This window comes from Saimiri boliviensis, chromosome 5 (genome assembly GCF_048565385.1).
Source record: "Saimiri boliviensis isolate mSaiBol1 chromosome 5, mSaiBol1.pri, whole genome shotgun sequence".
Lineage (NCBI taxonomy): Eukaryota > Metazoa > Chordata > Mammalia > Primates > Cebidae > Saimiri > Saimiri boliviensis.
Window position 1 is genome coordinate 116,614,372 of NC_133453.1, and position 12,592 is coordinate 116,626,963.

Below are 12,592 nucleotides of genomic sequence, written 5' to 3' on the forward strand. Positions count from 1 at the left end.
GTAGCTGGGATCACAGGTGCCCACCACCATGCCTGACTGATTTTTGTATTTTTAGTGGAGATGGGGTTTCAGCATGTTGGCCAGGCTGGTCTGTCGAACTCCTGACCTCAGGTGATCCATCTGCCTCAGCCTCCCAAAGTGCTGGGATTACAGGCGTGAGCCACCATGCCCGGCCATATTTTACATTCTTTTATTTGTACTAAGTCTTCAAAATCTAGTATCTGTCTTGCAGTTAGTGCACAACTCAGTAGGGACCAGCTGCATACCAGGTGCTCAAGAGCTACCTTGAGAGCTGGTATAGACCATCACTCCATTCCTGCTCGGTGGAGCACCCACTCTGACCCTCTGCTAGGCTGCAGCGCTGTATTCCTTGGCTCAGTTTTCCCAGAGAAGAAACTCTGTCTGGGATATGCAGCTAACTATTCGGTCTCTTGAGGGTAGTGCTGGCCGCCTGGGGTGGTTATGTTTCTTATCCAGACTTCAAACCATTGTACGGCCCCAGCCCCACCCTGCCTCCTGCCTCCTGGGTACTGGGTGCCCTGGCCCTAGAGCCTCCTTGGGTACTTCCCCAGCGGCATTGCCCAGACAGCACTTCTGTTTCAGCTTCCTCTGTTCAGAACATCAGCTGCCACTCCTCTGCCGGCCGTCTGTGTTCCTAAGCGTGTTGCCGTCTCTCCCCCGCTCTACCCTTCCTTCTCAGTCTTTGTCCTCATGGGCTTTTACCATGTCTATTTCTTTGTTATCATTTTAGAGGGGTTTCAGGGGAAGTAGGGATAAATGTATGAGTTCAGTTTGCCATGTTTAACTAGAAGTCAGGAAATGTTGTTGTGTTTTCTCTTCGAAATTGTTGTGGACCTGATCTCATCTCTAGTCCAAAACATGTTTTTGTTTAAACATGACAGTGATGGCTTACCTTAGCCATTAGTTGTAATGGCCAAGCTTTTTACAAACCAATATTTGAATAAAATCAATGTTTATTTCATGACCTGTTCCCACCCCTTCTCCGTCTCCTCCTCCCTGCTGCAGAAGAGGGAGATGGCCAGGCAGACCACAGTATGAGATGGGGGCTCTACCAGCTCCCTCCATGGATCCAGGAGCTTGCCCAGGAGTCCCAGCCCCTCTGTGCTCCACAGTGGTCCTCTGGAGTCCAGCCCAGGTTCCCAGGAGACCCCTAACATCAAGTGGCCTTTGGGATCCTTCTGATTCTGCCACAGTTCCCAGGCCATGCCTGGCACCCTTGAGGCACATGGCGCCATGTTCACACGGGATGGCAGAGGGGTCTCTGTGGACACCAAATCTTGGCACCTGCTCTGTAGCTGGGCTGGGGTAACCGCTTGCTCCTGTTCCCATATGTGTGCTGAAAATCGAGTCCTGTCTCCTCTGCATCATCCTTTATTTTTAATCCTCAGGTTCTCCAGCCATTTTTGTTGCTTTGTGGGCTATTGCCAGACTCTTCTTGGAAGACGCTGGGTAAGCTACTGGAAGGAGGATAACGAGAATGTAGCTGACATCGTCCAGCTTTTCAAATAGCACAGATACTTCTTTGGAGCTATCTAGGAAAGGCCTTTTTCTCAAAGTAGAGGCCACAATGAGTTCCTTAGAGTGATGCTCACTGCTTCCCAGGTGTGAGTTTCCAGATGGGCCAAGCAGCCTTGGCCACCATCCTGGCCTTCCTGGGCTGCACCACCCTGGCCTTCCTGTCTTCTTGCTGCCTGTCTGCTCTGTGTGTGGGTCAGATGCCAGACAAGAGCTACGCGACTCCAGGCAGGTGTCACTCCATGGAGGAAACTCAGGGAAGGGCCAGCCTAGCTTTTCCTTCCTCCTGGGATCTCCCTCCTGGATGCCTCTCTACGCCTGGGTGTTTAGGAGCCCTGCAGAGCCAGGCTCTAAAGAAGTCGGGCATTGAGGGTGGAGGTGAGCCCAGGGGACTCACCTGGGAGTAGGTACCTGGGAAACAAGCTTGAAAGAAGATCGGCTGAGGTGGCACCATTGCACTCCAGCCTGGTGATGGAGCAAGACTCCGTCTCAAAAAAGAAAAAAAGAAAAAGAAAAAAGAAAAGAAACTCGGGAAGAGGCGAGGCAGCAGGTCAGTGTGGGAGTTGATTTCTCAAGGGCGTAATGACACAACCAGGCCAATAAGTGGATGAGGTCAAATGAGACGTCCAAGTGTCTATAGTCCAAATTCAGCCCCAAATGATTGCTTCAAAATAATTTTTGTATTGGGTGAATTCACTTTTTTAAAAGTCTGGATTTTTCAGCCCATCTAGAAAAAAAAATGGAGATGTCTTTTAAGATGTTCCATTTTTCCTTGTGGTAAAAATGAGCTGGAGCAGAGCTGTGGCTGTCTTAGACAGGGCACATGCTCCCCAGTTTGCCAAGTACCCTCCAGGCCTGATGTCCCCGCATCCTGAGGTCGCGTGTCAGCCATCCACCATTTCACTTGCTGAGGTCATCTTCCTGGCCTCTGTTGGTAGCTGAGTTTGCCACCGTGCTCGCTGGTGAATTCTGACGGTGAGCTAACTTTTGGATCTGGGAGTCTCACAGCTCTCAGGTTCTCGCAGGGAGACAGGTGGCCACTCTTTCAGCCCCAGCAATGCTCCTGGGTGGCAGAAGGGGGTGGGTTCTAACAGTGCTGTGCACACAGCCCAGGGGCTCAGTGCCACAAACATGGGTCCTTCATACCAAGGGCCACCTCGGGGAACATGTCCTTGCTGGTCAGCCCAGGTCCCACTTGTAACCATGCCCAGCTGTCTCTCCCTTAGGTGCTGGGACATCAATGCCAACACATCCATCTGGTGGATCATTCGCGGGCCTGTGATCCTCTCCATCCTGGTGAGTGGCCCTCCTCTCCCGAGCTAGGAGTCAGTGGAACAGACAGAAACAGTGACCAGTCCACAAGGGCAGAGGGCGGGGTGGGGGAAAGGGCTCCCTGCAGGCACCAGGAGGAATAAGCCACGGTGCTTGTGAGATTGGCAAGCATCATGGTGGTGTGGAAGCTCCGCCCCCTACAAAATGAGTAGGAGTGGTGTGAGGGGTGGGCTGGAGGCAAGAGCCTGCGAACCTTGTTCTTTCCCAGGAGCAGCAGCTCAAATGTGGTGAGCAGAGCTCCTTGTTTTATACTGACTGCCTCCCACTGGCTTGCAATTCCACCTTCACCCATGGGCCTTGAGCATTCTTCTAGGGAGTTGCTTGTTAACCTGGGATGAGACCCTAAGCTGAGATCACCGGAGAGGGTGGAAGTGCAGATCAGACAAGCTCAGGGAGGCCATGGTCTTGGGACTTTGCAGGGCTGCGAGTGGGTTCAGGCCTGCAGGGGTGGCCCCAGGGAAGAGATCTTGGACAGGAGCTTGCGGGTGTCAACCCTGGTGGCCCTTTCGAATCACCTGGGAGCTTTTTAAAAATACTGATCTCTAGTGATTCCATTCCTTTTTCTGGCAAAAGGCCTGTGTACTGGTCCCCAGGCAATTCTGCTCTGTGCCAGGGTAAAGTCCTGTAGCCCGGCCCATGGGTATGGGTCAGAATAGGGGGACAGAGGAGGGAAGACACATAGGGACAGATGAGAATGGTTTCATGGATGGAAGCAGTTCCGTGGCTGAAACTAACGTCCACACAGACAGCCCAGGAATGCCCAAGGCTGCAGAACCAGTTGAAAGAGAATGTCCTGCACAGGCTCGATAGGGTGGGGCAGGGGGAGAGGGCACAGGACAGGGCCCCTTCTCTTCCAGTAGCTGCCTGAGTGGCATCTTGGGATTGGTTGAGAAGAGGGGACCATTCCAAGACAACCTTATTTTATTCTTTTTAAATTATATAATCTGAGCAAAAAATGCAAAATACAAAATGTTTGTTTTTGTTTTACTCTTTGAGATAGGGTCTCACTCTGTCACCCAGGCTGGAGTGCAGTGACGCAATCATAACTCACTCCAACCTCCATCTCTTGGGCTCAGGTGACCCTCCCACATCAAATCTCGAGTAGCTGGGACTACAGGCTCCCGCCATCACACCCAGCTAATTTTTTGTGGAGATGTGGTTTCACTGTGTTGCCCAGGCTGGTCTTGAACTCCTGGACTCAAGTGATCTGCCCGTCTCAGCCTCCCAAAGTGCTGAGATTGCAGGCGTGAACCACTATGCCTGGCACAAAATGTCTTTTTTAAAAAGGAAAAATAAAGTCACTCATGATTCTCCCACCTATACGTATATGTTATGAGCATGTGTTATCCTTCCTATCTTTTTCTTTGAGCAGACACACTTTTCTTTTTCAAAATCCTTAATATAGTCTTGTATCCTAATTAGGTGTTTTGTTTTGTTTTTTCATCTAGCAATAGATGGGAACTCTTCTGTTTCATATGGAATCCCTTGACAAACTGCTTTGCTATTGCTTCATAATATTCATGCCGGAGGCTGTTTCCTCATTTAGTTAAGCCAGCCCTGCTGTTATTCTGGGACTTGGACAGCCCAGCCCAGGACAACCCCGGATGAAGGACGGCCAGTTCCAGTGTCCAGGGCTGGTTTCAGAGGATTGTGGTTTACCCAGTGATTGAGGATGTTGGATGAGCATCCATCTTGATGCAAAACATCTCCCTACCAACCTAGCACAGGGCCTGGAAGAACACTATTTAAAAATAGACTCATTCTTGGGATCTTAAAGATTTCTTTCTTTTTCTTTCCTTCCTTCCTTCTCTTTCTTTCTTTTTTTTTTTTTTTTTTGACGGAGTTTCGCTCTTGTTACCCAGGCTGGAGTGCAATGGCGCGATCTCGGCTCACCGCAACCTCCGCCTCCCGGGTTCAGGCAATTCTCCTGTCTCAGCCTCCTGAGTAGTTGGGATTACAGGCATGCGCCACCATGCCCAGCTAATTTTTTTTTTGTATTTTTAGTAGAGACGGGGTTTCACCATGTTGATCAGGATGGTCTCGATCTTTTGACCTCGTGATCCACCCACCCCGGCCTCCCAAAGTGCTGGGATTACAGGCTTGAGCCACCGCGCCCGGCCTTCTTCCTTTCTTTTCTTTCTTTCGTTCTTTCTTTCGTTTTCTTTTCTTTCTCTTTCTTTCTCTTGTCTTTCTCTCTCTCTTTCATCTTTCTGTCTTTAGGTCTATTTCTCTTTTTCTTTCTTCTTTCTTTCCTTCTTTCTTTTCTTTCTCTCTCTTTCATCTTTTTGTCTTTATTTCTCTTTCTCTTTCTGCCTTCAGGTGCTCCCCATTAAGTTAAATACAACTCAAAGCCAAACAAAATTAAACTAAGTAGCCTTAATGAGTTGACAGCATGCATGGCCAGCTTGCAACAAGATACATAAACAAGTCACAGAGAAACAGCGTTCTCCAAAAAGGAGTGCTGGGCCAGGAGTCCTAGACAGCCACTAATCCTGTGTCTTTTGGCAAGCGTTCTCAGGCCCCCGGCTACTCATGTGGACAGTGCAGGCGTGAGGCTGGGTGATCCCACCAATCCCTGCTTCTATAAAATGGCTGGAGCAGGCAGGTGAGGGAGGGAGAGATGCTACCATGTGGGCAGCTTCTTAATGTTGCCGGCACTGGGCACTGGGGTAGGGGAGGGGACACCAAAATGAATAAAAAGACTGCATTCCTGTCCTTCAGGAAGTTACGGTTGAACTGGCAGATAAGTAGTCACACACATGTTTGACGGACACATGCATTAGACCTTCTAAGATATTTTATCTCCCAATAGTAGTTTGCAAGAAAAAAAAAAAAGATATTTTAAGTGCTCTTACACAGTAATATTATCCCTGAATACAGTGAATCAGAAAAAGGAAGTAATCAGGATGGCTTCCTGGAGCTGGCGATTAAGCTGCAAAGTGGTCCTCACACCAGTAGCTTCAGCATCACCTGGGAGCTTGTTAAAAATAATAATTTTTGGACCCCATGCCAGACTTACTGAACCATAACCTGTTGGGGTAGAGCCCATCAATGGATACCCTAAACTTGGAGAACAACTGCTGTAAAGCCAGTCAGCTTTGGCATCGTATTACCTGGGAGCTTGTTAGAAATGCAGAATCTGAGGTGCATCCCAAACCTGCTTTTTTTTTTTTTTCTGAGACAGAGTTTCGATCTTGTTGCCCAGGCTGGAGTGCAATGCCGTGATCTCAGCTCACCGCAACCTCTGCTTCCCAGGTTCAAGTGATTCTCCTGCCTCAGCCTCCTGAGTAGCTGGGATTACAGGCATGCGCCACCACCCCCGGCTAATTTTGTGTTTGTAGTAGAGACAGGGTTTCTCTGTGTTGGTCAGGCTGGTCTGGAACTCCAGGCCTCAGGTGATCTGCCCGCCTCGACCGCCCAAAGTGCTGGAATTACAGATGTGAGCCACCCCTGGCCCAGACCTGCATTTTAACAATATCCCCCAGGGCTTCCAGTGCTCTGCAAGGGTGAGTGATCTGCCCTGTAACTGAACAGGCCTGATTGCTGCTGCAGTGCCGGGGTAGGAGGGAGTGCTGTCTCTAGCCATGGACTCTGTCTAGACAGTCTGTTTTGGGGGTGGGGAGGTGTAGTTGGTGGGCAGCAGTGGTGAGCCATCCTGCCTGTGGTGTCTGCAATGTCTTCTCTGACCTCAGGTCCAGGGCCAGGGCCAGGAGAGGTAGCCAGAAAAGCAAGATACCTTCAGCCCCACCTCTGCCTTGTGTTTTGCAGATTAATTTCCTCCTTTTCATAAATATTCTAAGAATCCTGATGAGAAAACTTAGAACCCAAGAAACAAGAGGAAATGAAGTCAGCCATTATAAGTAAGTAAAGGGCAAAGACGGAGGCATAGTCAGTCAGCAAGCTTTTACTGAGCACCTACTGTTTACTCAACTGGTGCTAGCTATTGGAGATGGAGGAAAAGCTGTAGATCTAGTCCTGAGAAGTTTATCAGGTACATGGCGGCGGCTGGGGGAAATGGTCTGACGGTAGAGCCTCAGACACTGTATGGGGGTGGAAACATGAAGACATCTCAGTCAGGAAGCCCAAGGTAGAGAGATCTCATCCTGGGGGCAAGGCTAGGGAGTCTCCGCATGGGCTTCAAAGACAAATTCAGACAAATGTGTTTAGGTACAGTATGTGTATTTTTCCGAGGAGGATGACCTTAGCTTTCATCAGATTTTAGGGAGGTGTGTGATCCAGAAATACTTAAGACCATTCACATTTAAAGAGAAATACATTCGTTTTCTAGGGCTTCCATAACAAAATATCACAGACTAGGGGGTTTAAACAGCAGGCATTTATTTTCTCAGAGTTTCGGAGGCTGAAAGTCCAAGGTCAAGATGTCCGCAGGTTTGGTTTCTTCTAAAGCCTCTCTCTTTGGCCCTTCTCACTGTGTCCTCACAGGGCCTTTGCTCTGTGTGGGGGGCATCCCTGGTGTCCCTCTGTGTGTCCATATTTTCTCTTCTTGTAAGGACACCGGTTGATTGATTAGGCCCCACTCCACCCTTTAACTTAGCCTCCTCTTTCAAGACCTTTCTCCAAATGCAGTCACATTCTGAGATACTGGGGGCGAGGGCTTCAGTGTAAAAATTTGACGTGGGTGTGGACATAATTCATTCCATCACTGATATTAAAGACAAATTAGTGGCCAGGCACAGTGGCTCATGCCTATAATCCCAGCACTTTGGGAGGCCAAGGTGGGCGGATCACTTGAGGTCAGGAGTTCGAGACCAGCCTGGTCAACATGGTGAAACCCCATCTTTACCAAAAATACAAAAATCAGCCAGGTTTGGTGGCACGCACCTGTAATCCCAGCTACTCAGGAGGTTGAGACAGGAGAATCGCTTGAACCAGGGAAGTGGAGGTTGCAGTGAGCGGAGATTGCGCCACTGCACTCCAGCCTGCATGAGAGAGCAAGACTCTGTCTCAAAAAGAAGAAGTAAACGAAACAAAAACAAGACAAATTAGCATTCCCCCAAGACCGTCTCCATGCTGTTTTGTGTTTTGAGAATCTGACAGTGGCTTGGATTACTTGGTATCAGATTCCTGGGGACCTGGGATAAAGCTGCCAGGTAAAATACAGGATGTCAAGTTACATTTGAATTTTGGATAAACAACAAATCATTTTTCAGTATTTATGCCCCCAAAAGATAGAAATTCAAATTTCACTGGGGATTCTGTATTTTTATTTGCTAAGTTTGGCAACCTTAATCCAGAAAGAAAATACAAGAATTTCACCTTATAGATATTTATTGTCTAGCAAATGAGAAAGCTGCTTTGTTTATATGATGTTAGGCATAGAATAGCAATGATATAGGCATGTAATTTATAAATAAAGTTAATGTTGTTTTTTTTTTTTTTCTTTTTACTGATAGAAGTGCATGATCACAAAATTTGGGGCTTCGCCATGAGTCAAAAAGAGTTATATCTGAGTGATTGACCTGTGGGAGCTGGAAATTTTCAATATAAAAAAATGACAACAATAATGTCTGAGCACTGCTGGCTAGCCTCAGCAGTCAGTCCTGAGGTGGGGAGTGGCACAGCTGTGTGCCCGCGGGAGGAGGAAGGGCACAGGGAGGCGAGTGGAGGCTGCAGTGTCTCTGTGTCCCCAGGCGCCTGGCCAGGTCCACACTCCTGCTGATCCCCCTCTTTGGCATCCACTACATCGTCTTTGCCTTCTCCCCGGAGGACGCCATGGAGATCCAGCTGTTTTTTGAATTGGCCCTTGGCTCATTCCAGGTAAGCTTCCGGGACTGGGGCCGCAAGCTAAAGAGAGGAGTTCTCTCTGTCCTTAGGGAGAAGTGGAGAAGTGCAGGGACAGCAAGCCAGATGCCTTACCTGGCAGAGACCCAGGGGGAGCCGTGATGGGACCTGATAGTGCTATGGGCTCCTGAGTGGGACACCTGGTCCCCACCAGTCAAATGGGGGTGGGAGAGAAAATTAACAGAGACGGAGAGACTGACCTCAGGGAAAATAAAAAGGAAAAGCAGCCCCAGTACACTATATTGTACAACTCTCAATAGCATGCACATAATCAAAATAACGTAAGTGTGGATGGCTGAGTCAGCAAACACTGGGGTGGAAGATGAGCCTCGTGGGAGGGTGGAGCGGGTGTTTGGGAGAGAACACTGGTCTCATCTTCATACTGGGAAGTTCACAGAAAATGCCCTAGACTGAAAAATCCTCAATTAGCGACATCAGCATATTTTTTAGAAGCAGTTAAGAGAGTTTCAAAGAGTAGTCTCAGCTGAGGAACAGGAAGTGAGGGTGGTGCCAGGGGGCTGCTGGTTCTGTAACAGGAATTGTTTGATTCTTTGAAACCATATGTATTTGCAAATTATTAAAACTAAAAACTGACTACAAAATAAAGTGAGGTAGAAAATCTGACCTACAAATTCAACAAGATGTTGTGAAGTTAAAAACAACAACAACAGCAAACGTGTTTGGGCAGAGGGAGCGTGAACGTGAATCCCAGACTTCACAATGCCATTTATTTACTCACAGCTATTTCCTTGCAAAAATAATGCAATGTCGCTTTTGGGAGAAACATACAAAGGACAAAAAAATAAGTAGATGAAGGATCAGTAAAAAAAGAATATACAGCTGGTTGGGTTGCTACACAGAAACAAATATGATAAAGTTCTAAACGGGAGAGAGAAGTGGGTCAATAAGTGTGGTAGGCAGGGAGCTTCCCAGTAGCCAAAGCAAAGACAAAACAATTGTTTCAAGGTTTCGCTTATCCATAAGATGAAATCAAACGAATGGCCAGGAGAAGCCAGTGGTTATGGGCTCTAGGGCTTGAGACAAAATTCTCCCAGGGTTTTTTTTTTTAAATTGTAATTATACTTTAAGTTCTGGGGTACATGTGCAGATCTTGCAGGATTGTTGCATAGGTACACACCTGCCATGGTGGTTTGCTGTCTTCATCCCCCCATCACTTACATCAGCCATTTCTCCCAATGTTATCCCTCCCAACCTCCCCACCCCCAGCTGTCTCTCCCCTAGTCCCCCACCCTGCAACAGACCCCAGTGTGTAACATTCCCCTCCCTGTGCCCATGTATTCTCACCTGCAGGTATTGTTCAACACCTGCCTATGAGTGAGAACATGCAGTATTTGGTTTTCTGTTCTTGTGTCAGTTTGCTGAGAATGATGGTTTCCAGATTCATCCATGTTCCTACAAAGGACATGGACTCATCCCTTTTTTGTGGCTGCATAGTATTCCATGGTGTATATGTGCCACATTTTCCCTGTCCAGTCTATCATTGATGGGCATTTGGGTTGGTTCCATGTCTTTGCTATTGTAAATAGTGCCGCAAATGAACATGTGTGCATGTGTCTTTATAATAGAATGATTTATAATCCTTTGGGTATATACCCAGTAATGAGATTGCTGGGTAAAATGGAATTTCTATTTCTAGATCCTTGAGGAATGGCCACACTGTCTTCCACAATGGTTGAGCTAATTTACACTCCCACCAACGGGGTAAAAGTGTTCCTATTTTTTTTAAAGGACTTAGTCCACAGTAGGGCCTTCACTGGGGTGGCCTCTGCCTGCCAGCAGGGGCTCAAACCCTCCCCTCATCCCCAGAGCTCTGTTCAGGGTAGGGTCTTCCTGTTACTTACAGGTTCTGGGGAGGATGCATCACTGAGTGGAGTCAAGCCTTGCCCTACCCACACCTTCAGGCCACACTCTCCTTTAAGCTGGCCCTCTGCCCAGTGGCCCCTGTCAGTGCCCCAGACCTCCAGAGAACCCAGCCTCTGGCTTAATCTAGGCTTCTTTTCCTTTTGGCCTGGGGGGCCAGGGAACTAGGTTTCCCTACCACTGCTCTTGTAACATCCAGGAAGGCTGGGCACGCTATGCCCATTTAGCAGGTAGAGGATTTGAGGACCAGTCGAGTGGAAGGACTTAACCTGGGTCAGAAAAGGTACCACGCTGAGACCTTGGACCCTGGTCTGCCTGGCCATGGATGGGACTTCCTGTCCCTCAGAGTTGGGGCTAGTGGTTGGGACTGTGGATCACTTCTCTGGGAAAATGTTCTGTCAAGAGAAAACCAAAAGCACTTTCCTAATGTTCTCGTAGGAATGTTTATGAAGAAAAAGGATCTTTAAAAGTTGTGTACGAATATATGTATGCATATATTCTTATATATACACACACATATAAAATATATATGTTCATGTACATATATGAAAATGTCTTTCATATACAAAAGTGAAGAGAATAGGACAGTGAACTCCAGTACCCATCCTCAGCTTCAGCAGTATCCACTCATGGCCTCTCGTTTCATCTCTGTCCTTACGTACTACCCCCATCTTTTTAAGTAAATTCAAGACATCATGTTGTTTGATCTGCAAACACTTTAGTATGTATTTCTAAAAGGCAGGGGCTTAAATAACACACACAACTAATAACACAGTCACTGTCATACACTCTTTTTTTTTTTTTTTAGACAGTCTCACTCTGTCACCCAGGCTGGAGTGCAGTGGCGCAATCTCAGTTCATTGCAACCTTCACATCCCGGGTTCAAGCAATTCTCCTGCCTCAGACACTCGAGTAGCTGCGATTACAGGCATCCACCACCACACCCAGCTAATTTTTGTATTTTTAATAGAGACAGGGGTTTCACCATATTGGTCAGGCTGGTCTTGAACTCACTGACCTCGTGATCCGCCTGCCTCGGCTTCCCAAAGTGCTGGGATTATAGGTGTGAGCCAATATGCCCTACCTTCATATACTCTTTAAAAATGTATTTAGCCTTTCTGATTGTATAAATAATGCTTGCTCATTGTGACTAATTTGGGAAATAAGGAAAAGTTAAAAAAAAAATGAAAAACCAGAAGAAAAAAAATCTATAATCTCATAACCCAGAAATAACCTCTGTTGGTGTTTACTTCTGTCTGTTTTCTGTCCACAAAGACGCGCATGCACACACACACACACACACACACACACACATAATTGGGATCATGATGTGTATGGTTTTGTATCCTGCTTGTTTTGTTTAGTTCTCTATCGTGCCCATCATGAACATTTCTTCATGTCATTAAAATTCTTCAAAGTCTTCATTCTTAATGATTGCAGAATCACGGTGGAAATTAGTAAACTTGCTGTCTTGTGTGAGGCCTGCCCTATATACACTGGAGCACAGCTAATTCCCTCCCCTGAACAGTGAAAAATGTCCTTGGACCCCAAGGCAGGGGAAGCCAGGCAACCGCAGCCCATGCGGTGGGCAGCACCCTTGGCCTGCTCGTGGCTCTGGGCCAAGCACACAGAGCTCCGGGCATGCCAAAACCTCGTTGTGCCTCAGTTCCCCTGCGTGTAAGGTGGAGATCCTCCCACTTGCCTCGAAGGGCTTTGGCAAGGATTAAATGAAGCACGTGGGACCAAGAGTCCTACAATCACTCAGGCCTAGCTGTGCTCTGATCCAAGTCTGTTTTGTTTCAAAGCCTGCCTGGAAGTGCCTTTTACTCTGTTTTTGACAGTAGTTTCCAGACCATGATGCCTGTTTATTGAAACTGTCTGGGGATCTTTCAAAGATGCTGATGCCCCCAGATACTGGGAACTGGGGACTGCAACCTGGACAGAAGGTCTCAGGTGATTCTAATGTGCAACAAAACTTGGACACCAATGCCCTGAGTGTTTCTGCCCCTCAAATAGTCCCCAGTCTATGCAGCAGTCATTG

The 12,592-nt window shown here is 47.6% G+C and overlaps 1 protein-coding gene across 3 annotated transcripts in view; it reads left to right on the forward strand.

Moving 5' to 3' along the window:
- The window catches only part of SCTR (secretin receptor), a 79,338-nt gene that overhangs the window by 63,826 nt on the left and 2,920 nt on the right, over positions 1-12,592 (forward strand). For 2 of the 3 annotated variants that reach the window (XM_074399863.1, XM_003931556.4), the window contains exons 8-11: positions 1,410-1,470; positions 2,763-2,832; positions 6,637-6,728; positions 8,520-8,646. In XM_074399863.1, coding sequence (XP_074255964.1) covers positions 1,410-1,470; positions 2,763-2,832; positions 6,637-6,728; positions 8,520-8,646 — 350 coding nt within the window. Of the gene's footprint in view, positions 1-1,409; positions 1,471-2,762; positions 2,833-6,636; positions 6,729-8,519; positions 8,647-11,359; positions 11,566-12,592 lie in introns of those variants that run through there. The other variant, XM_074399864.1, reaches the window with a different exon arrangement.